This window comes from Chiloscyllium plagiosum, unplaced genomic scaffold, assembly GCF_037043375.1.
Source record: "Chiloscyllium plagiosum isolate Xiang-an unplaced genomic scaffold, Cpla_swu_hap1 HiC_scaffold_31, whole genome shotgun sequence".
In the NCBI taxonomy this organism is placed as follows: domain Eukaryota; kingdom Metazoa; phylum Chordata; class Chondrichthyes; order Orectolobiformes; family Hemiscylliidae; genus Chiloscyllium; species Chiloscyllium plagiosum.
In genome coordinates, this window is record NW_028270169.1 from 64396305 (window position 1) to 64423756 (window position 27452).

At 40.8% G+C, this 27452-nt stretch overlaps 1 protein-coding gene across 1 annotated transcript in view; it reads left to right on the plus strand.

Moving 5' to 3' along the window:
• cct6a (chaperonin containing TCP1, subunit 6A (zeta 1)) overlaps nucleotides 1–26365 on the plus strand; it is a 38524-nt gene extending 12159 nt beyond the window's left edge. Inside the window, exons 7-14 of the mRNA XM_043718880.2 lie at nucleotides 3718–3877; nucleotides 4566–4648; nucleotides 10226–10322; nucleotides 10900–11047; nucleotides 11976–12109; nucleotides 21411–21513; nucleotides 21630–21702; nucleotides 25963–26365. Coding sequence (XP_043574815.1) covers nucleotides 3718–3877; nucleotides 4566–4648; nucleotides 10226–10322; nucleotides 10900–11047; nucleotides 11976–12109; nucleotides 21411–21513; nucleotides 21630–21702; nucleotides 25963–26035 — 871 coding nt within the window. The 3' untranslated portion in view covers nucleotides 26036–26365. The remainder of the gene's footprint in view (nucleotides 1–3717; nucleotides 3878–4565; nucleotides 4649–10225; nucleotides 10323–10899; nucleotides 11048–11975; nucleotides 12110–21410; nucleotides 21514–21629; nucleotides 21703–25962) is intronic.
• The last annotated feature ends 1087 nt before the right edge of the window (nucleotides 26366–27452 follow it).

Genomic DNA, 27452 nt, shown 5'->3' on the forward strand with positions numbered 1-27452 from the left:
TAGGGAGAGGTTGAATAGGCTAGGGCTAGAGCATCGGAGGCTGAGGGGTGACCTTATAGACGTTTATAAAATCATGAGGGGCATGGATAGGATAAATAGACAAAGTCTTTTCCCTGGGGTGGGGGGAGTCCAGAACTAGAGGGCATAGGTTTAGGGTGAGAGGGGAAAGATATATAAAAGAGACCTAAGGGGCAACATTTTCACGCAGAGGGTGGTGCGTGTGGGGAATGGGCTGCCAGAGGAAGTGGTGGAGGCTGGTACAATTGCAACGTTTAAAAGGCACCTGGATGGGTATATGAATTGGAACTGTTTGGAGAGATATGGGCCGGGTTTTGAAAGAGGAAAATAGAGGATATTTGAGATAAATAAATAACTGAAGATATTCTAGTTGGAGGAGATTAGAGATGGGGAGGAGTGAGGCAGTGGTTAAATTTACAAATTAAGGTAAATTTTCGAATCAGGATTTTTGCTTGACTTGGAGCCAATACAGATCCAGTAGCACAGGATAATGGGTGATTGGATGAGCAGATTTTTAGATGACTTCATGTATATGTGGGGTCCAATCCCAGAAGTAGGCCATTTGGTTTGTCATGGCTTTGCTGACTGCATTTTGGAACAAATGACTAAGTATCATTCCTGCCTTCTCCCTGCAGCCCAGTACATTCTTCGATTTTGGTTAGCAATCTAGTTTCCTCTTAATGCCTCAACTGAATCTGCTGCTGCCATTCTTTCAGGTAGTGCACTCCTAACTCATGCATAACTACTCAGTCTGAAATGATTTTTTTTTGTTGAATGACCAAAGTTTTTTTTTGCCAAAGACCTTGAATCAGTGCCCTTTGAGCCATAGAGGCATACAGTGCAGAAAATGTCCTTTGGCCCATCGGGTCTGCACCAATATAACTGTCACGAAAGGCCCATTAATCCCAATTTCCTGCATTTGTCCCATATCTTTGAATATTATGTATCTCCAGTGTTCATACCAATATTTTTAAAGGTTTCAAGATTTTCACCTTCCCAGGCAGTGAATTCCAGCACCTTCTGAGTGAAAGAATTTTTTTCTTAAATCCCAGCTGATACTCCAGTCCTTTACTGAAAACAGTCCCCTCAACCACGGGGAGCAGCTGCTCTGTATTCACCCTGTTCACTCTCCTCAGAATCTTACACACCTCAGATATGTCACCCCTCCGTCTTTGCTGCTGTAAAGAAAATAATCTGGGCTTTTGCCCGAAACGTCGAATTTTCCTCCTCCTCGGATGCTGCCTGACCTGTGCTTTTCCAGCACCACTCTAATCTTGACTCTAATCTCCAGCATCTGCAGTACCCACTTCTGCCCCGAAAATGATCCAAGCCTATCTAGTCTCCTAATAGCTCAATTTCCCAATCCCAGTCTGCATCCTTTTCTCTACTTTTATCACTTCCCCCTGTAGTGAGGTGACCAGAACTGTATAGAGAAATCTAGCTGTGGCCTAACCAACCTTATTGTTCTTAGTCTCTTGCTCTCTCGCTCTCATCACTTCATTTATTAGGGTTAAATTCCAGCTGCCACTGCCCTGCCCATCTGACCAATCTTCCTGCAACTGACAGCATTTTCTTTGCTATTAACCATCCCACAAATCTTGGTGCTGTCTGCAAACTTGCTTAACATTCACTCCAAATTACTATCTATATTACTTATGTATGTAACAAACAATAAAGGTCCCAGTACTGATTCTCATTTTGCACTGCTACAGTGACCTCCAGTCACTCGAACAGCCTTCTACCACTGCACTATTATTAAATCAGTTTCTAATCCATTTTGCCAAACTTCCCTGAATTCTCAAGCAGCCTCCCATGTGGGACCTTGTCAAAAAGCTTTGCTACAATTCATAAAAACTACACCAACTGAACTTCCCTCATCCACACACTTGGTCATGTTTTCAGTAAATTCAAACAGATTTATTTGGCATTACCTCTGACAAAACTGTACTGCCTATCCTTAATGACTTTCCAAGTGGATATTAATTGTCTTTCAGCGAGGAATTAAAATTTTGTGTCAATGCCTCTGCAATTTCCTGCCTCATCTTCCACAGCAGCTTGGATACAGTACATCTGGGCCAGATTTGTCTGTTTTTTAAGCCCGACAAAGCCTCTAAAACCTCCCCATTTTGCTTTCGCGCATGCGCGCACACTGCTGTAGACATACCTGCAAGAAGCTGTTCCCAGTCAACTTTGGCCAGATCCTGTTTTATTTTAGTAAAATTTGCCTTCTCTAAATCCAAAGCGTCTTTGATAGGCCATCTATTTTCTTGTCCATAATTAATTTGAACTGTACCATGTTGTGGTTGCTAAAATGTAACCCCACTGTCACATTGAACACTTGCCTAGTTTCTTTTCCTCAGACCTCAGTGTGCCATCCTTTGGGTCTTCTACATATTGATACAAAAAAAACCTCCCTGCATACATTTCAAGAAATCGCCCACTCTAAACCCTTAACGCTATGACTGTCCCAATTTATGTTGAGAAAGTTGGAATCCCCTTGTATAATTACCCGATTTTATTCTTAAGCACCTGTAAACTGTCTACGTATTTTCTGTTGACTCTTTGAAAGTCTATATAGTGGAATCTCGATTATCCAAAGGACACGGGCAGGCAGTATTTCGTTTCGTTAATCGAATGCCGGATAACGTAGTTTAGCCCAGTATCGGGACCTTGCAATCTTCCCGGATAATCAACTGCCACACAATCGAGGTTCCTCTGTAATTTGGACGTACTACTCCACAGTCTCATTTGGGGATCCTTCCACGCTACCAGCTTTTCTTGTTGCAGGATTGGATTCCTTCATTAGCACCACCACCCTTTTTACACGCTCCTTTGTCTTGCCTGAAGATCCAATACCCCGGAATGTTGAGTTGCCAGTTCAGACTTTCTGCCAACCGTGTTTCTCAATTCCCCAACTAATAGTCATGCAGCACAGAAACAATTGCTTCGGTCCCTGCCACCCAAGTTTCCCTAACTAAATTGGTCCCATTTGTCTGTGTTTGGCCTCAATCCCTCTATACATTTCTCTTTTATTTAGCTGTCCAAATGTCTTTTTAAATGGTGTAACTACTTGCATCCACCACCTTTCTCTGGCTGTTCACTCTACATATGAACCGTCCTCTGTATGAAAAAGCTGGCTGTGGGTCCGTTTTAAATCTTTTTCCTCTCACCTTAAACCTATGCCCTCTAATTTTGAGCTCCCAAACCACAGGGCAAAGACCTTTACTATTTGCCTTACTTATGCCCGTCATGATTTTATAAACTTTCATAATGTCCCCTGTCAACCTTCTATACTCCAGGGGAAAAAGTCCCAGCTTATCCAGCCTCTTATAACTCGATTCCTCCAGTCCCAGTAACATCCTGAGATCAGCTGGAATAAGTTTAAGTAGTTGAGGCCTGAAGTGTTTTTAAATAAACAAGTCATAAATTAAGCTTTCAGCTGAATTGGCCAGAATCGGGCAATGTTAAATGTGGAAATTTAGTAGTGTTTAGGCTCTACAATTTTCTGTAATCACCTAAAGATCATAATTGTCTTATTCTGTATAATGATATTCTGAATGATGTCTGGTGTATTGTTTTTGATGTTGAATTCTTATGACTATCAATTATTGTCCTGAATTAGTCTTGATATAGCTTTTACTCAATTAGCATTTTACCTTTTGAATAAGCTGCAGCACTGACATATTTGTTTGTTCCCAGAGAAGTAAATTCTGGATTCTTCTACAAAAGTGCTGATGAAAGGGAAAAGTTTGTGCAAGCTGAGAGGAAATTCATCGAAGACAGAGTTAACAAAATTATATCACTGAAGAGAAAAGTTTGTGGTGAATCTAATAAGGGATTTGTAGTTATTAATCAAAAGGTGAGTACTTTGCTGTAACTTCATTATGCTTTGTCTTGCAAACCTTGGTCCCTCCCCTTCACTCTTGTGAAGATTCATGAAGACTCCTAACAGTCACCATTTGTAATTTTTTAAATTACCTCCCCTTAACTAGCTTTTACTTCATATGACTATATCAGCAAATTGTTTAATTTAACTTGTTTTTAGTTGGGCTTACTGGATAACACTTGCAAAATAGAATTTTAATATTCTGTTTTACATCACCAGCAGAAAAGAATCAGCTGGATTTCTTAACTCCTGCCTTGGCTTATTTTATTTTCAGATGTTCTAATTTCTTGACTTAATGATGGACATTGTCTCAAAATATTTTTCTCAGTGAAAGCTAGAAAATACTTTATCCCTTTCTTGAAAGGTATCTTTTTCTTCTAAAATAGCTTACAATAACAATCTGACAGATAATGGATATTTGCACCTGCACTCTACTGCTGTGCATCCTCTTTTTGAATAAATGTGACAGGGCACTTGGTTTGATTCAACTGTTGTCTCTATTTGCATATTTTATTGTCAGTTTATAAGTTCACTTTAATGTTGTAATTAAGTGCTACGGTAGATTTATTTTTCCCAGCCTGATTGTCATTATTTTGCAATTTCCATTAGATTTTTTAATCAAATCTAATTTGATAATTTGATTTTAATTTTGACTTGGTAGGGTGTCGATCCATTATCACTAGATGCATTTGCAAAAGAAGGTATTGTGGCACTGAGGAGAGCAAAGCGGCGAAATATGGAGAGGTTGGTTCTATTAAATGCATGCAATGTAATGTAATCATATTAACAGCACATACAGCTGTTTTCACACAGAAATAAGGTACTCTTATAGTGTAGTTTGGAACAAAATCAGCACTCTGATAGATCCACTGCCTAGATGTTTTGACTCCTTATTTGAACTGGAACATTTGATCAGTCATACCAGCTACATCATTACCAGTTGGCTCTGAATATCCTCAAGCTAGTGCTCTAGAGAGCAGGCTGATTGTAGTTCGTGAAATAATAAGAAGCTTATCCATGGTCATGACTGCGCATGGGCCATTAGGCTTAAAATAACTCCTTTTTATAGATTTCCCGTCTACATTGTGTTATTTCTGCAAAAAAATAAAAAAATTGGTCGTTTTTTTTTCTTCTTTGATCAGGCCTCCTGAAGGTTTGTCTTTGCAGAATGTGCGTTAAATGCTCTTGTCTTGGAAGAATAGAATACTGACATGACAAAGATGCTATTAAGTACACCAAGTGATTTGAAGTTCTTTTATTTAACAAATTTATATAGTGTCTTGTCGTAGCCCAATTGACTTTTAAAAACATTTGACACAGTCATATGCTGGAGAGAATTTAAAGCTTAGTCAAAGGTATGTTTTAAGGAACATGTTTGGAAAGTTAAAATCCCCTACTGTTAGAATCCTATTTTTCTAACAGCTGTCTGACATAGGGTGATACAGTAAGGAAACAGACCCTTCGATTCAACTAGTTCACGCTGACCATGTTCCCAAATTAGACTGTTATGTTTGCCTGTGTTTGGCCCATATCCCTCCAAACACTTCCTATTCATGTACTTCTTCAAATGTCTTTGAAATGTTGCAACTATATCTACACTGACTACTACTTTTTGGCAGTTCAATCCACACATGAAGCACTGTGGGGGAAAAAGTGGCCCCTTGTCCTTATAAAAACTTTCTCCTGTCTCCTTTTAAATGTATGTCCCCTTTTGAATCAACAAGATCAACAAGGCCATCTGTGTGTGGAACCACAAGAGATGGCTGAGAAACTAAAGGAATATTTTGTGTGGAGAATATTGACTATGGAGAAGGACATGGAAACTAGGGAACTTGGGCAAATAAATAATGTCTTAAAAGGTTGATATCACAAGAGGTGGTGCTGGATTTCTTAAAATGCATGAAGAAAGATAAATCCATGCCACCTGATTAATGTATCCCAGAACTTTGCTGGAAGCTAGGGAAGAAATTGCTGGGCCCTTTGCTGAGATACTTGTAGCACCTATAGCCACTCTATAGGTACTGGGAGACAATAGGTTGGCTAATGTGGTGCCATTATTTATGAAATGCTGTAAGGGAAAGCCAGGTAACTATAGACCAGTGGTGGGTAAGTTGTTGTAGGAAATTGAGACAGGATTTAAGAACATAGAACAATACAGCACAGAACAGGCCCTTCGGCCCACGATGTTGTGCCGAACTTCTAACCTAGATTAAGTACCCATCCATGTACCTATCCAAATGCCGCTTAAAGGTCACCAAAGATTCTGACTCTACCACTCCCACGGGCAGCGCATTCCATGCCCCCACCACTCTCTGGGTAAAGAACCCACCCCTGACATCTCCCCTATACCTTCCACCCTTCACCTTAAATTTATGTCCCCTTGTAACACTCTGTTGTACCCGGGGAAAAAGTTTCTGACTGTCTACTCTATCTATTCCTCTGATCATCTTATAAACCTCTATCAAGTCACCCCTCATCCTCGCCGTTCCAACGAGAAAAGGCCGAGAACTCTCAACCTATCCTCGTACGACTTCCTCTCCATTCCAGGCAACATCCTGGTAAATCTTCTCTGCACCCTCTCCAAAGCTTCCACATCTTTCCTAAAGTGAGGCGACCAGAACTGCACACAGTACTCCAACTGTGGCCTAACCAAAGTCCTGTACAGCTGCAACATCACTTCACGACTCTTGAATTCAATCCCTCTGCTAATGAACGATAATACTCCATAGGCCTTCTTACAAACTCTATCCACCTGAGTGGCAACCTTCAAAGATCTATGTACATAGACTCCAAGATCCCTCTGTTCCTCCACCTGACTTAGAACCCTACCATTAACCCTGTATTCCGCATTCTTATTTGTTCTTCCAAAATGGACAACCTCACACTTGGCAGGGTTGAACTCCATCTGCCACTCCTCAGCCCAGCTCTGCATCATATCTAAGTCCCTCTGCAGCCGACAACAGCCCTCCTCACTGTCCACAACTCCACCTATCTTCATTTACATGCTTGGAAAGGCAAGGATTGATTAGGCAGAGTCAGCATAGTTTTGTGCATTTGAAATAATGTCTCACAATCTCCCCAAAGAAGATTGTTGAAGGCAGAGCGGTGTTGTTTATATGGACTTCAGCAAAGCGTTTAAAAACGTTCTGCACGTTAGTGAGGGTAGATCACATGGGATCCGGGGGAGCTTGCAAACTGACTTGAAGTTGGGGGCAGAGTGTGATGGTGGAGGCTTGTTTTTGGAATGAAGTGTGCCACAGAGATCCGTACTGGATCCACTTTTGTTCATCAGTTATACAAATGATTTGAATGTGCATAAAGGAGGGATAGTTTGTAGGTGGAACCAAAATAGGTGGAGGTGTGGACAATGAAGAAGATTATCTTGAAATACAACGGTACTTCATCAGGCCAGTGGGCCAAGGAGTGGCACATGGAATTTAATTTAGATAAATGTAAGTTGTTACATTTTGGTAGGCTAAATGAGGACTTGTACAGTTAATGGGCGTGTTGCTGAACAAAAACCTTAGGATGCAGGTGGATAGTTTATTGAAAGTGGAGTCACAGCTACATAGTCTGGTGAAGGCATTTGGCATGCTTACCTTCATTAGTCTAAACATTGTATTGGAGGTGGGATGTCATGCTACAACTCTACAGGACATTGAGGCCACTTTTGGAATAATGCATTCAATCCTGGTTGCCCTGCTATAAGAAGGATATTGTGAAACTTGAAAAGTTTTGGAAAAGATTACAAGGATGTTGCCAGGTTGAAGGGTTTGACTGTTGGGGAGAGGCTGAATAAGCTGGGGCTATTTTTCCCTGGAGTATCGGAGACTGGGTGGGGGTGTTTCTCATGTTTATAAAATTTGAGGGACATCACTGGGGTGAATAGCCACATCCTTTTTTCCTTGGTGCGCGAGTCTAGACCAGGAGGGCATAGGTTAAAGGTGAGAGGGGAAAGATTTAAAAAGAAACTGAGGTAGGTTTTTCACATAGAAGGTGTTGCATGTATGGGATGAGTTAGATTAGATTAGATTAGATTAGATTAGATTACTTAGTGTGGAAACAGGCCCTTCAGCCCAACAAGTCCACACCGACCCGCCGAAGCGTATACCACCCAGACCCATACTCCTACGTTTACCCCTTCACCTAACACTACGGGCAATTTAGCATGGCCAATTCACCTAACCTGCACATTTTTGGATTATGGGAGGAAACCGGAGCACCCGGAGGAAACCCACGCAGCCACGGGGAGAATGTGCAAACTCCACACAGAGAGTCGCCTGAGGCGGGAGTTGAACCTGGGTCTTTGGCTCTGTGAGGCAGCAGTGCTAACCACTGTGCCACCGTGCCGCCCACAACTCTACAGGACATTGAGTCCTGTAAGTAATCTAATCTAATCTAATCTAACTCATCCCATACATGCAACACCTTCTATGTGAAAAACCTACCTCAGTTTCTTTTTAAATCTTTCCCCTCTCACCTTTAACCTATGCCCTCCTGGTCTAGACTCGCGCACCAAGGAAAAAAGGATGTGGCTATTCACCCCAGTGATGTCCCTCAAATTTTATAAACATGAGAAACACCCCCACCCAGTCTCCGATACTCCAGGGAAAAATAGCCCCAGCTTATTCAGCCTCTCCCCAACGCTCAAACCCTTCAACCTGGCAACATCCTTGTAATCTTTTCCAAAACTTTTCAAGTTTCACAATATCCTTCTTATAGCAGGGCAACCAGGATTGAATGCATTATTCCAAAAGTGGCCCCAGTTGCCAGAGGATGTGATGAAGGTGAGTAAAATAAACATTTGAAAGGCATTTAGATGGGTATAGAATAGGAAGGGATTAAGAGGGATGAGCCAAATGCTGGCAAATGGGACTAGATCAGATTGGGATGTCTGGTTGGCATGGATAGTTGGACTGAAGGGTCTGTTTCTGTGGTGTATAACTATCTTAAAAGAGAGGGATGTGGAGAGACCACAAGAAATAGGAGTAGGTTGTTCAACTGTTGAGTCTGCTCCTCTATTCAGTATGATTGCTGATCCAACACTCTTCACTTCAATTTTTCTGCCTTTTCCCCACAACCTTTGATTCCATATTGATCAAATATAAGAAAGGACTCTGTCTGCATAGCTGTGTCATGGAGCTCCAAAGACATCCAGCTCTCAAGAACTTCCTCCTCCACTCCGTCTTAAATTGCTGCTACTTCATCTGAATCTGTTGTCTGGTCCTAGACTCATGAGTGGAATTGTCCTCTCAGCATTTACCCTGTCAAGCCCCCTTAATATTGAATGTTTCAATGAGATCATAAGTGTTCTCCCCACTACCGGTCTCCATGCAGCTTTCTTCAATTTTTATCCATTAAAAAAATACTGTCTGTTCCTTCTCTGTTCCAAAATGAACAACTTTACATTTCCCAAATTCATTTGCCAACTTTTTTGCCCACTTACTTAACTGATCAGTGTATCTCTAAAGTTTGTATCCCCTTCTCAACCTGTCTTTCCATGTATTTTTCTGTTGTCTGCAAATTTGACTACAGTACATTTACTTCCTTTCTCCAAGCCTTTAATCTATTTAGAGGAACCTTAATTATCTGCCATTCGATTATCCAAACAAGATTTTAAGGTCCTGATGCTTGGCTAAATTGTTATCTGAACATTATACTCCCCACCCGTGTCATTCAGATAGTCGAGGTTCCTCTGTATTGTTACGTGTGTGATCTCCGCACTGATTCCTGCAGAACCCCACTAGTCATAAGCTGTCAACCTGAAATAAGAACTCTCTATTCCTACTTGCTGTTTCCTGTCCATCAGCCAAATCTCTATCCTATCTCCAAGGCTTGTTACTTTTGTGAAGTAACTTGTCAAATGCCTTCTGGAAGAGGTTTAAAGAAAATGTTCTTTCGTACAGTGCATTTCACAATTTTATCAAGTCCTTAACATAATTCCATTATGTAAATATCAAACAACTTGACAGAGCTGGAAAATAGTCATTGGGAAGGGGATGTGATTGTGGCAATTGGCTATTTCACTAAAGCCGTTTAATGATTGTGAACCTTGTCTTGGATCCTTCAAGATGATTTACATTTCTGGTCAATGAATTTTCATGAAAATTGAGATAATTGCCTGTTTAGCAAGCAGCATATGTAGAATATTAAAGTTGTATTCATTATGAAATGCCTTTTTCCACATATTACAAAATATTTTGTGGTTGAAGCATTGGCCTTTTTGAACCTGTCATTGAATGACTGCCTTCTATAAATGCAAAATTAAAACTGTTGGAACTCCCTGGGTCTTGACTGTCAATGTTCTTTTGAATATGTCAGGCTGACACTTGCTTGTGGAGGTATTGCCATGAATTCTGTGGAGGATCTCACTCCAGAGTGCTTGGGACATGCTGGACTTGTGTATGAACACACTTTGGTACGTGGTACTTCTTGGCTTTTTCTGTCACAGTAGTAGTTTAAACCGATAATTCGATGTCAAAGTAGACACTTCCATTCAATGTATTTTTCAGCACATTAAAGTTTAGCTGTCAGTTGTAGCAATAGCTTGAAAATAGGCCTTGACTGACTGACTGAATATTTAGAACATTGAAGAGAATGCAGGCAAGTGTTTGACAATAGGTGTCACCTTTGAGTAGGAGCACTCCTGCTTCAATCAGATTGAGTTTCATTTTTCTCCAGAGGATTGAGTATAAACACTTTGAAGGGACTGTTGCATTATTATACATTGCGACTTGCAAATGGGATGTATCTAAAGCCCTGTTTGCTTCCGTGAGTAAATGTAAAAGATTCTCTTCAGAACAGGGGGCCTTCAAGGCAAACTTCCTTCAAGCCCATGTTTTTTTTTCTCGCTAAAATATAGTGTAATCTCTTCAATTGCTTCATTCTCCGCAGATGAATATTTGCAAAATTCTCTACTTAATGTCCCAAGTTTTAATGTCGAAAATAGAACCTTGTGTTACACTAATGTAATAAATATTTTCTCTTGTGCTCAGGGTGAAGAGAAGTTCACCTTTGTGGAGCAATGTGATAATCCTCGGTCAGTGACTTTGCTTCTCAAGGGTCCAAACAAGCACACTTTAACACAAATCAAAGATGCAGTCCGTGATGGTTTGCGTGCTGTGAAGAATGCAATCGAGGATGGCAAGTGACTAAATGATTGAAGTCTGTAGTATAAATACTAAATTAGGTACAATTTCTGATGCTGTGTTGAGATCCTGTATTGATGTGAAGTGGTGCCTGAGCTTATCTCATGTGGAAGATAAACCTGAGTGTATCAGATTATATAATGTACTGAAACAGACGGTGATAACCATAATATTTTAGTGATTGAAAGCTTCATTATAATTAGTGGCATTGGTCTCTCTTCAGTTGCAAGTTCTAAAAATGTATCTTGTGATATGATGTGAAGAAAGATCGAAAAGGTTTTGACTTGTGTTTTGGGCAGCCCTCTGGTTCCATAGTTAGCACAATGCCAGGAACCTGGGTTTGGTTCCAGCCTTGGGTGACTGTCTGGAGTTTGCACATTCTTTAGGTTTCCTTTGGGTGCTGTCGGTTCCTCCCACAGTCCAAAGACCTGCAGGTTAGGTGGATTGACAATGTTAAATTGTTCTACAGTGTCCAGGAATGTGCAGGTTAGATGGGATTAGATTAGATTATTTAGATTACTTAGTGTGGAAACAGGCCATGGCAAATGAGGGTTATTGGGATAGGATGGGGATGGGTGGGATGCCATTCAAAGGATTGTTGCAAACCCGATGGGCTGAATGACCTCTTCCTGCACTAAGGATTCTGATTGTATAGATGGTTATTGGCAGCCACCAATCGCTGCCTCCCTGCCTCTCTAATGCTCACGCTAAAGCTTAAGAGTATTCAGTTATGCCAGGTTTTGCTGCTTTTCATTTAATTCTTAATATGCCATTGAGCTTATTGCACCACCTCCAGTTGAGATTGATAACTTCATCGTTGTTTCAGTAACGTGCTATCAAGCATGGTTACTAAATGCATTTAGGAATGCATTCATGTGTCATCAAATGAAATGATAGTGAAGTTGGTATTCATTGTCTTTTAGGTTGTGTAGTGGCAGGTGCCGGTGCATTTGAAGTTGCGGTAGCAGACGGTTTGATCAAACACAAGGCCAATGTGAAGGGTAGAGCACAATTGGGAGTGCAAGCATTTGCGGATGCTCTGTTGATTATTCCCAAGGTAAGTGGCTCCTGTTTTGAACTGATTGCACTTCTCAATGTATTCTTTGCCTCATGGCCAGACAATAATTTATTGGGAGTATTTGTGATTTGAAAGAAAGGATTGTAGGGCTGTGAGGCTTTCTGCTTTAAATATGAATTGCAGTTCGCTGTTTTAATCTGTGAACAGTGGTCTGAAAAGGTTTGTAGATTTTATAAAAGTAGCAATTGCTGGAAAAGTTCAGCAGGTCTGGAAGCATCTATGAAGAGAAATGAGTTAATGTTTCAGATCTGGTGACCTTTGCTCAGAACTCAAAGGTTTTATTCTGATTTGAGTGCCCAAGAAATGAGAAACTAATGTAGAAAACACGATTTCGTAGGAAATTCTTCTCGCTTCTCTGATTTTCAGAGTTAAGACAAAAAAAAAGCAGAGAAGGTGTAGATCAAAATGGCCGGTTAAGCCACTGCTGATCTTGGCCTTCAAATTCTTTTGCTCATTTGGTGTATCCCTTAGCACTCAGATTGAAAATGTATCTGTCCCAGTCTTAGTCACAAATATTGGAGGTGGTGGTACCTGGCTCCTTGAACCTGTACCTCTCGTCAGTAAGTTCATGGATGATCTGATTGCTTCACATTCTTGCCTACCTTGAACCTTTTTAATCCTGTCACCCCCACCAAAACTCTAGAATCTTTTAGAAATGTCCTTTCCACATCCACCCTGTCAGGATGCCTCAGGATTTTGTATGTTTGTTAATTCTGCTGTGTAGGTGAATGAGCAACATACGGCTGATCCACTATGATATGGCCTAATGTCAAGTTAGTCATACAATTGTTATGACATAGGAGGTCATTTGTCGCCTTTGGTTCTGTGACCTAATGCCAATCTACTACCTTTCTCCCATATCCATGCACACCATTTCTACTCAAATAATCATCCAGTACCCATTTTGAATGCTGCCTCCGCTTTCACAGGCAGTACTCTATTTTTTTACTTTTTGTAATTATCTCTCTTCCTTAATCGATCATATGTCATCCCTTCACTTGCTATTGACACTTTACTCGCACCATTTGACATTTCTGATCACCTTCAAAGACATGTTATTCAGCCTGTCGACACTCCACTTTCACCGTTTTTACTATCTTTTGTCACTCTTAAGTACCTAGAATCATCTTGCAATGTTCTCTTTGGCTATAAATTTTCTGTTTCCCTCTACTTCACCTGACAAAAGAGCAGCCTTCGAAAGCTTGTGCTTTCAAATGAACCCATTGGATTATAGCCTAGTGTTGTGAAAGCCCAACACCTACACTTACTTCATTTTTATGATCATGAACAGCTTCTCCCTATCTATTCCATCTGCACACTTGTGATTTTGAAAACTTCCTGAGATCTCCCCTCAGCTGCTTTCTTTGCAATAAGAACAGTCCTAACTACTTCAGTCTATCCTTGTTGAAGTTTCTCATCCCTGGGATCATTCTTGTAAAATGCTTCTGTACTCTTCGATATGTTCCACCTTTCCTATCATGTGGTTCCCAGAACTGTAAACATTGCCTCAGCTTTGGATTATTTTAGAGCTGCACTTTGGTGTGAAAAGCAAAAAAGAGGTGATAAAGATGGTGACTTATTAGGGGAAATTTGAGTGTACAAAGTGGATGTCCTTTTGCACAGTGAAAGCAGGCAGGTTCTGAAAGATAAATGGCATATCTGGGATGCTACCACGAAGCATAAGGTCCCCTTCCTTTATCAGCAATCTGTCACTATCCAAAGGCTTCCAGGTGAAGCAGGAATTCAATCTAATCTACTATATATAAATCTAATCTACTATATTTAATATATTAATCTATTATATAAATCTACTTTATACTCAGTGGGGATCTCTGGCCGCCTACCATTTCAATAGAACATGTTTCCATTCAAGCATTTCTGCCTTGGGCCTGTTGCAGTCCTCCAGCACAGCTTGATGCAAGCTGAGGACCTCACTTTCACCTTATGAATCATGTGAATGAAACAATTTAAAAATGTGAACACCCTCCCCCATCTCTCTCTCATCCAAAACATGTGGGGGTGTGGGAGTATTGGTTGCTTCCAGCACAGCCAATCAAATTTCAACTATTCCCACTTCTTGCTATCACCTTTTTTAGTTTTCTAAACTCCAGAGAACTTTGACCAAATTTATTCAACCTCTCATGAGACAGACTCCTCATCCCAGAGTATAATCTAGTGAACCCTTGCTGTACCATTTCCAATGTATGTATATCTTTTAAATATGGAGACTTCACTGCATCGAGTATTCCAGATGTAGTTTCACCAAACTGTTCTGCAGCAAGACCTTTTTTTTTTCCCTGTACTTCAATCCACTTGTTAGAGCTGCCATTATGACATTGGCCTTCCTAACTGCTGTTGCACCTACATACTAACTTTCTGCATTCCTTTCACTAGGGCACCCAGGTCTCTTTGAACATCAGCTGTATAAGCTTGTCTTTTTCTTTCTAAAGAAGAGATTCTGCTCTTCTGTTCCCATGACTTCACACTTCATGCTGCTTGCTCATTTTACTTTCCCACAGCTATAGTCAGTGTCCTCCTCCGCAGGTTAATTATTGCCCAGCATCAGCAAACCTAGATGTATTGTACTCTGTCAATTTGTATGTCATTAACATGGATGATTAAAAAGCTGAGGCCTCCACGCTGACCCTTGTGGCACTCCACTATTCATTGCCAATTTTAAAACGCACTGATAGTGCCCACCCTCTGCTTGCTATCCTTATCAATCTTTTATCAGTGTTGGAGAGGGGTCAGTTTCATAGTTTGCAGATGTTACAGAATTTGAAAGAATTATGAACGGAGAAGGACCGTTTGATACTTGAAAGATATCGAAGTGTTGATGACAGGTGATGTTAATTGCAGAAAAGTGTGAGACAATATATTTTGGTACAAGGATCATGGACAGTCAGTATGAAGTCAAGGGCACTGCTTTAAACATCTGCCTGGAGAGACTTCATTACACAGGTCATTGTAGCATCCTAGGCTTTAAGAGCATGAAGTACAGAGCAAGACAGGTATGATGAATCTTTGAAATACTTCTAAGACCTAAACTGGTGTATTGTCTATTGTTCTGGATGCCATACTGTTGATTCCAACGTTTCCTGAAGTATGCTTCCAGGGATGAGGCACCTTTGTCATGAAAATAAATTGGAGAAGCTGGAACGGTTTCTCTTGGAGAGATGAATGGGTGATCTGAAGTGTCCAGACCCCAGACTTGGAAAAATGTACATAGGGAGAAATTTGCTGTTTGTAAAAGTATTACAAATGAGAGGGCACAGACTTGCAAAAGAAGCAAATGTAATGAGAACTTTTCCACAAGAAAGAGTAGTTTGGATATGGAATGCATTACTCTAAGTGGTCAGGCAATTTCATTTAAGACATTCAAAAGGAGCATTAGGAATGCAGGAGCAGGTGTAGGCCATTGGTATGCTTTTCTTTATTGGTCAGAATATTGAGTACAGGACATTGGTTAGGCCACTGCTGGAATATTGCGTGTAATTCTGGTTGTCTTCCTATCAGAAAGATGTTGTGAAACTTGAAAGGATTCAGAAAAGATTTATAAGGATGTTGCCAGGGTTGGAGGATTCAAGCTATAGGGAGAGGTTGAATGGGCTAGGGTTGTTTTTGCTGGAGCGCTGGAAGCTGAGGGGTGACCTTATAGACATTTATAAAACCATGAGGTACATGGATAGGATAAATAGACAAAGTCTTTTCCCTGGGTTGGGGGAGTCCAGAACTAGAGGGCATAGGCTTAGGATGAGAGGGGAAAGATGAGAGACCTAAGGAGCAACCTTTTCAGAGGGTGGTGCGTGTATGGATGAGCTGGCAGAGGAAGTGGTGGAGGCTGGTACCATTGCAACATTTAAAAGGCATCAGGATGGGTATATGAATAAGAAGGGTTTGGAGGGATATGGGCCGGGTGCTGACAGGTGGGACTAGATTGGATTGGGATATCTATTCTGCATGGAAGGGTTGGACCGAAGGGTCTGTTTCCATGCTGTACCTCTAACTGTATCCATATGTTTATCCACTGACCATTTAAATACCCTTGGCGAGTCTACTACTGTTGCAGTCAGGGCATTTCACGCCCCGACTACTGAGTAAAGAACTTGCCTCTGGAATCCATCCTATATCTATCACTCCTCAATTTAAAGCTATGTCCCCTCGTGCTAGCCATCACCATCGAGGAAAAAGGCCCTTACTGTCCATCCTATCTCACCCTCTGATTATCTTATGTCTCAATTAAGTCACCTCTCGCCATTCTTCTCTCTAATGAAAACAGCTTCAAGTCCCTCAGCCTTTCCTCAAGACCTTCCCTCCATAGCAGGCAACATCCTGGTAAATATCCTCTGAACCCTTACCAACACTTGCACATCCTTCCCATAATACGGTGACCAGAACTGTATGCAATACTGCGGAGTTTTGTACAGCTGCAGCATGACCTCGTGGCTCCAAAATTCAATCCCTCTACCAATAAAAGCTAACACACCATATGCTGTCTTAACAACCCTATTAACCCGGCTGGCAACTTTCAGGGATCTATGTATGTGGACATAGATCTCCCTGTTCATCCATGCTACCAAGAATCTTTCCATTAGCCCAATACTCCTTATTCCTGTTGGTCCTTTCAAAGTGAATCACCTCAGTTTTTTGCACTAAACTCCATTTGCCACCTCTCAGCCCAGCTTTGCAGCTTATGTGTCCCTGTTTAACTTGCAACATGCTTCAACACTGTCCACAAATTTACTAACCCATCCTTCTGTGCCCTCATCTAGATCACTTATGAAAATAACAAACAGCAGTGGTCCCAAAACCGAACCTTGCGGTGCACCACAAGTAACTGAACTCCAGGATGAACATTTCCCAAAACCCACCACCCTCTCGTCTTTCAGCTAGCCAATTTCTCATCCAAACTACTAAATCACCCTCAATCCCATGCCTCCATATTTGTGCAATAGCCTGTCGTAGGAAGCTTATCAAACACCTGACTGAAATCCATATACATGATATCAACCACTTTACCCTCATCCACCTGTTTGGTCACCTTCTCAAAGAACCTACCCATCACAAAACCATGTTGACTATCCCTAATCAATTTATTCCTCTTAGATGATTATTATAAGTCCTATCTCTTATGGCCTTTTCCAACACTTTACCCACAAACAATGTAAGGCTCACTGATCTATAATTACCAGGGTGGTCTCTACTCCCCTCCTTGAACAAGGGGATATTTGCTATCCTCCAGTCTTCTGGCACTATTCCTGTAGACAATGATGACATAAAAGTCAAAGCCAAAGGCTTGGCAATCTCCTCCCTGGGTTCCCAGAGAATCCTAGGATAAATCCCATCCATCCCAGGGGACTTATCTATTTTCACACTTTCCAGAATTGCTGACACCACCTCCTTGTGAATCTCAATCTCATCTAGTAGCCTGTATCTCTATTCTCCTTGACAACATTGTCTTTTTCCAGTGTGAATACTGAAGAAAAATATTCATTTAGTGATTCCTCTATCTCTTCTGACTACACACACAACTTCCACTACTGTCCTTGACTAGCCCTAATCTTACTCCAATCATTCTTTTATTCCTGATAAACCTATAGAAAGCTTTGGGGTTTTCCTTCATCCTGTCTGCTAAAGACGACTTATGTCCCTGGCTGCTTTTAGCTCTCTTTCGATCTTTTCTGGCTAACTCGTAACTCTCAAGTGCCCTAACAGAGCTTTCACATCTCATCCTAACATAAGCCGCTGCCTTCCTCTTGACTAGATTAAACGTCATTAGTAAACCACAGTTGCCTCACATGACCACTTCCTCCCTGCCTGACAGGTACATACTTAATCAATGATACGCAGTAGCTGTTCCTTGAATAAGCTCCACATTTCAATTTTGTCCATTTCCCTGCAATTCTCTCCCCATCCTATGCATCCTAAATCTTTCTTAATCACATCATAATTGCCTTTCCCCCAGCTATAACTGTTGCCGTGCGGTATTAAGCTAATGTAAACATAATGGTACTGTGGTCACTATCGCCAAAGTGCTCAGCTACCTCCAAATCTAACACCTGGCTGGGTTCATTACCCAGTACCAAATCCAGTGTGGCCTCGCCCCTTATTGGCCTGTCTACATAGTGTCAGGAAACCCTCTTGCATACATTAGACAAAAACTGACCCATCCAAAGTACTTGAACCATAGTGCTTCCAGTCAATATTTGGAAAGTTAAAGCCCCTATAGCAGCTACCCTGTTAACCTCGCTCCCATTCAGAATCTTTGCCATCCTTTCCTTTACCTATCTGGAACTATTTGGAGGCCTATAGCTAACTCCCACCAGGGTGACCTTTCCTTTCCTGTTTCTAACCTCAGCCCATACTACCTCAGTAGACAAGTCCTCAAACATCCTTTCTGCCACGGTAATATTATCCTTGACTAACAATGCTATATTCCCCCCCACCATTTTTTGCCATCTTCTGTTTTTATTGAAACATCTAAATGTTGAAAACTACAACAACTATTCCTGTCCCTGCTCTATCCATGTCCTTTGAGGGACTTTGCTGGCTGGTTATCTCGGACTGCTTATATATTTTTAATCTGTCATCTGATCTTCATGTCCTCTGCCTCATGTATGCACAAGTCTGGTTAGATCACTTTTTGAAATATTGTGTCCAGTTCTGGTTGCTTCATTATACGAAGGATGTGGATGCTTTAGAGAGGATGCTGTCTGGCTTGGAGGGATTGTCATTTGAAGAAAAGTTGAGGGAAGGTAGGGCTTTTCACACTGGAGAGAAGAAGGAAGAGAGGTGACTTGATAGAGATGTATAAGGTAATGAGAGGCATAGATAGAGTAGATAGCCAGAGAGTTTCCCCGGGGCAGAAATGGCTGTCATGAGGGGTCATAATTTTAAGGTGATTGGAGGAAGGTATGGGGTGATATCAGAGGTGATATCTTTATGGAGAGAGTGGTGGGTGCATGGAATATACTGCCAGTGATGGTAGCATAGTCAGCGACATTAGGGACATGTAAGCGACTGTTGGACAAGCACATGGACAGCAGTAAATTGAAGAATGTGTAGGTTAGGTTGATCTTAGATTAAGATAAATGCTTGACACAATATCGTGGGCCGAAGGGCCTGTACTGTACTGTTCTAAGAGTGACTCCAACCACTGACATTCTGAAACCCAGAGCTCAAGCTGGTGAATTCCTGAAGATAATTGTCTAAGACAAATGGTATGCCCATGACTTCATCTGCCACCACCACCTCTTGATTGTAAAAAACTTTGCTCAATTCCTCTAAATGCCTGCCCCTTCTATGTCCTGGTTATTAGCTTCTTCATGTCTACCCTATATTTATGCTCCTTGTAATTTTATTACATTTCAATTATGTTCCTCTCTCAATCTCCATTGCTCTCGAGAAAACAAACCCCAGTCTGTCTGATCTCTCTCCATAACTAAAACTCTACAGCTCAGGCAACTTTTATTGTTCTTCATGGATTCCCTTGCCTATCTATCTTAAGTGCATAACCTGATGCTTGTCCAAATTTAATTCCACTTGCCACTCATTATCCCATCTGACAAGCCTCACAGTCCAGGAATAGACACTAACATTGCCCCATCTATTACCCCTTTTCCAATTTTCATATCTGCCAACTTGCTGACCATTCCTGCTATATTCAAATGTAAATTATTTCTATAAATGGCAAGGGTCATGACATTGAACTCCACTGGACACCGGCTTCCAGTTGGAAAAACACCTCTTGACCATAACACTCTGCTTCCTACCTCTCAATCTATTGCTGATCCAATTAGTAGAATTTCTTGGATCCTCTCTTTCACATGTCTTGAAGTTCAAATAGACTGAAATGCATCGCCCTCATCTACGCAATGGTTTTGTAAATTCATAGTCCTACAGCATGGAGACAAGCCCTTTGGCCCAAAGTGTGCCATGCCAACTAAAATGTTCAGTGCTAACTCTATTTCCTTCCACTTGGCCCATATCCTTGTAAACCTTTCTTATCCACTTATTTGTCCAAATGCCTTTTAAATGTTGGTTAATATACTTAAACCACTTCTGCTTGCAGCTTATTGCATATATGTACCACCGACCGTGTTTTAAAAAAAAAGGTTGCCCCTCCGCTTCCCTTTTAATTGTTCCCCTCTAACCTTAAACTGATGCCTTGTTGCCCTGTAGTCCTTGATTCCAGCCTGGGGAAAAAAGCCAAACCCCTCTCCTTTCTCTCTCCCTCTCCTCCCTCCCTCCCTCCCTCCCTCCCTCCTCCCCCCCCTCCCCCTCCCCATGCTGTAAAGGAAAAGGTCCTAGCTTGTACCATCTCTCCCCATAACTCTGACCCTTCAGTCTGGGCAACATCCATGTAAATTTCTTCTGCACTCTTTCCAGTTTAGTAACGTCCTTCCTAAGACAAGGTGACCAAAACTGAACACACTACTCCACATACAGTGTCACCAATGTCCTGTACAACTGCAACAAAACTTCCAACTTCTATACTCAGTGTCTTGATTGAAGAAGACCAGTGTGCCAAAAGCTTCCTTCACTGCCCTGTGTACTTGTGACTCCACTTTCCAAGAACCATGCACTTGAACTCTAAGGTTCCTCTGTTCCACTATACACCTTAAGGCCCTTCCGTTCACCATGAAATTCCTGCTTTCATTTGACTTTCCAAAATACAAGACCCTGACTTATCTATGTTAAACTCCATTTGCCATTTATCGGCCCACTTCCCCTGCTGCAATCCCCGTCTCTCCAAAGGCAGATAAATTCTGTCCCTCAGAATTGCTTCTGATAGGTTTGTCACTATTGAGGACTGACTGTCTTGTAGTTTCCTGGTTTATTCTTTCCTCTCCTGTTTGATGGTAATACCATGTGGCCTGTCCTCCATCATCTGGCACCTCTCCTGTGGCCAGAGAGGAATTGAAAGTTATTGCCAGTGCTACTGCTATTTTCTTTCTTCCTTGTAGCATTTGCCAATTTGATTGCCTTAGCCTGTGAAGATTCGAGTCCCCTACAATTATCAGATTGTCCTTTTGTCTTTGTAACACGCCATTGTCAGCAGACTATAAACTGCTCAGTGTTTCGGACTGTTGTGATTCCTAAATTCCACTTTGATTCTATCATGATCTTCTGAAGCCAGATCTTTTCTTACTAATGTTTTGTTACTCATTACTATTTGTGCTGTTTTCTTTTGACCTTAATTTAAATAAAAGACGGTCATTCTAACAATGCTTGAGTCAGAATAATTGCAGAATAAGTACTTCATAATCATTTGTTTCAGGTACTTGCACAAAACTCTGGATATGACCCTCAAGAGACTCTTGTAAAAATTCAGACAGAATATTCTGAATCTGGCCAGCTTGTTGGTGTAAACTTGAACACTGGTAAGTTAGTATCTAGATCTCATTCATTTTGGTAGAAAAGTGGATGATTTCACACTAGTGATCAATAGCCTTTTACTATTGGAATATATCTCCTATTTCACCTATTATCTTTACAGGTGAGCCAATGCTAGCAGGAGAAGCTGGGGTTTGGGATAACTATAATGTCAAGAAGCAGTTGCTTCATTCCAGGTAAGTGAACAGAATGATATCCTGTTTTGGGAAATTGCAAGGTTTGGATTTTTCAAGGTTTTATTGATGTTGCAGAATATTATAAACACCTGGAAAATAGATTTTAGGGTGTTTAAAAAAAACCACAAGAACTGTGGATGTTGGAAATCTGAAACAAAAACAAATTGCTGGAAAATCTCAGGTTTGGCAGCTTGTGTGGAGAGAAATCATAGTCAATGTGTTGGGTCCAGTAATGTTTCTGGTTCTGAAGGGTCACTGGACCCGAAACATTAATTCCGATTTCTTTGCACAGATGCTGCCAGACCTGCTGAGATTTTTCAGCAATTTCTTTTTGTTTCAGATTTTAATGTGAACTTGGCTTTATTTATGGATTTGGCAAAATTAGGTCCTGCTCTGAATTTCATGGCATTTTCTCTGTACATTTAGAGAGACTACACAGAAAGTCAGTGGCTTGGGGGTATTATTGTTAGACTGCTAATCCAGAGACCCTGGTAATGAACTGGATTCAAATCCCAGTGTGGCAGATTGTAGAATTTGGATTTAATTAAAAATATTTGGAAATGGTAATTGCAGCATGAAGTCTTGTTAACACGAAGCCAGCAGAGAAGATATCAACTGCATTCATCCACTACTTTCAAGCCACGTTTGCAAAAACAACTGATGCATTCATCAGTTGGAAATTGTACTATCTTGATGACTTGTAACCTACACTGAGAACCGTTGAGTGCAGAACATGATAGATGGCATTAAATGATATACAGAGGCTTTTTATGCAATCTACCAGTTAATGCAGAGCTGGGGATTATTCTTGAACAGATTACATTTATTAAAAAAATCATCATTGTTGGGTAAGAGACAGCAATGGATGCTGTCTGTATGGACTTGGAGGAAATATTTCACAAAAAGTGATTTGGAGATGTCGGTGTTGGACTGGGGTGTACAAAGTTTAAAAAATCACACAACACCAGGTTATAGTCCAACAGGTTTAATTGGAAGCATACTAGCTTTCGGAGCGCCACTCCTTCATCAGGTGATAGTGGAGGACACAATTCTAAGGCACAGAATTTATAACAAAAGTTTACAGTGTGATGTAACTGAAATTATACATTGAAAAATACTTTGATTGGCTGTTGAGTCTTTCATCTGTTCGAATACCATGATAGTTTCACTTCTTTCAAGTGTAAATCACAAACCTTTTTTTTTAAAAAAGTTGCATTCTCAGGTTAGCTGTAACAAATAGTGTTAGCTAGACAATATGTTGAAGGTGTTAGCCTCCTGTGTTCTCTGTCTATGCCATGATGTTTAGATTGATTCTAATCTGAAAAGTGGGATGAGTTTACATGACAATGGATGAATGGGCACCGCACAACAGTCAACAGACAGGAGTGTTCCCTCCCAGTTGGGAAACACTTCAGTGGTCCAGGACATTCGACCTCGGACCTTCGGGTGACCATCCTCCAAGGCCGACTTCGGGACAGGCAGCAGAGGCTGATAACTAAGTTCGGTACCCATAGGGAGGGCCTCAACCGGGATCTTGGGTTCGTGTCACATTACAGGTGACCACCATTGCACTACACACAGACAAGGTAAAAACAATGACTGCAGATGCTGGAAACCAGATTCTGGATCAATGGTGCTGGAAGAGCACAGCAATTCAGGCAGCATCGAGGAGCTTCAGCAAAATCGACGTTTCGGGCAAAAGCCTGATGAAGGGCTTTTGCCCGAAACGTCGATTTTGCTGAAGCTCCTCGATGCTGCCTGAATTGCTGTGCTCTTCCAACTACACACAGACACTCCTCTATATATACACACACACACACACACACACACACACACACACACACACTCGCGTGCACACATGGACACGCGTGTACACACAGACATCCTGAGACTTAGACCACTCTATACTCATGCACATACACTCGACCCCACCCCAGATACACACACTCCCACACTCTCATGTGCAACCCCTCACAGACTTAAGACATACTACACTGATTACACACACTCAACCCCCAACGCAGACAGACACACACACAAACAGACACAGACCCACATGCGCGCACATTTTGTGGGGTGAATTTGTACTTGGAGTTACATTGTACTTTGCTTAAAAACTGCATGAATTCATGTAAAACTCTTCTCTCACTTTTCAGATTAGAATAAATCTAAACATCATGGCATAGATAGAACACGGGACTTACACCTTCAACATATTGTCTAGCTAACACTCATTATTACAGCTAACCTGAGAATGCAACTTTTTTTAAAAAGGGTTTTGTGATTTACACATGAAAGAAGTGAAACTATCATGGTATTCGAACAGATGAAAGACAACAGATAATCAAGGTATTTTCCAAAGCATAATTTCAGTTACATCGCACTGTAAATTTTTGCTATAAATTCTGTGCCTTAGAATTGTGTCCTCCACTATCACCTGATGGAGTGGTGCTCCAAAAGCTAGTGTGCTTCCAGTTTAAACCTGTTGGACTATAACCTGGTGTTGAGATTTTTAACTTTTCACAAAAAAGGCTGCGTAACAAAATTGAAACTTCCTGAATAGGGGCGTATATTTTTACATCTATTAGTCATAGGACATAAACCGTGACTTGTAAATCATCATTCAGATTGGAGGATGTTAGATAGGATAAACAGTGAATATGACACAAATCAACTCAGGACATGGAAGATGAGACTGAGCTGACAAGTGGCAGAGTTGAGATGAATAAGTGAGAGGTGATTTATTTTGGCATAAAGGATAAGGAGAAACATTCTAGACTAAATAGCACAGTTAAAAGGAGTGTGCAGGGATATAGTGGCCTGAGGGATTTATTTGCACAGATCCTTGAAGCTGGCAGAACATATTGAGATATTATTAATTAGTGAAGAATTCAGAGCTTGAATTTCATAAATAGGGATATTGGGTACAAAAGCAGGTAAGTTATGCAGAATGTGTATAAAGCTCTGATTAAACGTCAGCCCAGATTCTTGCGCAATTCTGGTCCCCACACTTCAAAGAATATGAAGGCTGTTGAGAGGGCGCAGAGGAGATTTCACTGATTCCAGAGTTCAGGGGCTTTAGTTTTAGAAGATTAGGTTGGAAATAAATGGTTTGTTTTAGCAAAGAAGGTTAAAGGGTATTTATACCAGACTTATGTAAGGCAATGAAAAGTGCTTCTCATTAGTTGGTGATGCAAGGACTTGGCGACACCCAATTTTTAAGGTTTTGATAAATACATGAAGAGGATCTGAGAAGACAAATAGTAATGACCTTGAGCACTGCTTGCAAGGTTGATTGAAGCAGAGACTGAGATTTTTTTCAAAATGAGGTTGAGTGAATCCTTGAGAATAAACTGATGTTATTATAAGCAGAAAGTGGGAAATGGGACTATGAATTGTTCCATACAATATTCTCCAGTGCAATTGCTATGATTTCTGAACATTTTTGTTTGATTCCTTTCAAATACACAATGACAAACAAAGCACTGGAAGTGACCAAGGATAACTGGTTCAACTTAGTCTAGTTTTTTTCTTTTTATCATCAGTTTAAAAAAAAATGTAATTTTAGAAGTGTGTATGCAAGGAGTTATACTGTGTTTGTAATTATTAACCCACAGAAGGTGTAGGAGTTCCAACTCTTGCCAGTTCCCTTCCAAGAACATATTTGCAAGAGTTAGATTGACCACTTTCTGACTGCATTGTTTTGGTTTGTGACCCCTCTAACTGTCTTGTGCTTTCCTGTATAGATTTGTACTATTGGGGTTAGTTCTGTGATTTAGATAAAATAAAAATCGTGATCAATTGATAGAATCAGCTTTAGTGCAGTTTTATAATTTCTCACAATTAAGCATGTTAATGAAAATGGATTTGAAAGCATTATTTTGCACTCCGGAAAATGCAACAATGCCAAATTTCATGTGATCTCAACAGTTTATTATGGGGGAGATAAGAATGCTGATTGGTTGGCAAGTCACCTGGTTGAGGATTTTCTGTGGAGAAAACAACCAGGCCTTTGAGTAATTCAAAAGTAATTAAAAGTTTGAACAAATTTTCAAACCAGCATTTGTAACCAGCTTGCTCATCTGTTCCTGAGATAAAAGTTAGTATTAGATGCTGAGTTGATTATAAATAACATTTGCAATCAAAATTTGCTGTTACTTTAAGATGTGTTACTGATCTATTGAACTAGGTTGTATTGAATTTTCTTGTAACAATTGAACTGAACTGTTTAACAAGTTTTTTGTTTTTTTTGTTTTTCAGTACTGTAATTGCAAGCAATATTCTTCTTGTTGATGAAATAATGCGAGCGGGTATGTCATCTCTGAAAGGTTAAATGAAAATGAAATTCCTTTAGAGGTCAAACCTTTTCCAGTTTCAATTTAGCATATCACCATAATGTGGCCAACTGACTGAAAAACAAAAGTGTAACTGGGTTTGAAGCTTTCAATTCTGTGGCTGTCAGGATATTCAGATATTAGTGTGTTTCCACTGAGGCTGTTAAGCCATTAGCAGTAACAAATTACGTTAGCAGTACATTATTAAGCTTTCATGTTTCATGGTTATTTATGGTGATTTTTTTTTTTAAATCTACATTGTTAAATAGCTTTTGTTTCCCAATCTTTGTATTCCAACTGTTGAATAAACCTAATTGTTTTGGAAATGACATTTGTGTATCTTGGTGTGGTATTTAACTTAACTACTTGCAATCTACTTCTGTCTGTGAATTTCCTTTCGCACATGGTAGTTTTTTTTCCATAGTTATGATGATTTTTTTCCTGTTGCTCAATGTGTGAACCTTGACTATGAATGCTGCAAGTTGTCAAATTGGGTAGCTTCTTGATCTATTGTTAATTCTTACACCATGTGCTTGCGGCAGTGGTACAGCCCCGACCTCCTGGACGAGAAGGCCCAAATTCCAGTCCCATCTGGTCATAGATGTGTAATAATATCTCCAAACAGGTTGATTGGAATAATAAATCAACACCACTTGCCTTGGAAAGCTACTTCATGGAATCTGTACAGTGCAGCTAGAGACTGTTCGGCCCATTGAGTCTGCACTGACAGAAGAACATCACATCCAAACACCGCTCCCCTGTTACCTCCCTATACCTGTAACTTGCATTTACCATTGCTAATCCACCAAGCCTATTTATCCCTGGACACTACAGAACAATTTTAAGTGTGTCCAATCCATCCTAACCACATCTTTGGACTGTGGGAGGAACCACAACACCCAGTGGGAGCTCCAGCCAACATGAGAACATGTGAACTCCACACCAGTGGAGACTGGAATCAAACCAGGATCACTGGCTGGCACTGTTCCACTGTGCTGCACTATGGCTGCCACTTGAATAGGATGTGTCTCTAGTTTGAGATTGAGTTCAGGATTTCCTAGCTTAAGGAGCAACTGGGGCATTTGAGAGACTGAGTCCAGGAGGTGATCACACAGGTGGAAAGAGATGGCCAGAAGCCTTTGAAGAGGCAGGATCCTTTTGGTTGTTTGTCTCCTAAGAAAGCTTCAATGAGGTCTGCAAATGCTGGAGATCAGAGTGTGTTGCTGGAAAAGCACAGCAAGTCAGGTAGCATCCGAGGAGCCCTCCTTCAGGAATGACACTTTCTTATACTAGTATTCTTGAGACAGCTGGGAGTGATGGCTCTATAGTTAATGGCAGGACCCTGAATAGCATTGATGTATGGAGGGATCTTGGGGTTCAAGTCCATAGGTCGCTGAAAGTGGCCATTCAATACAG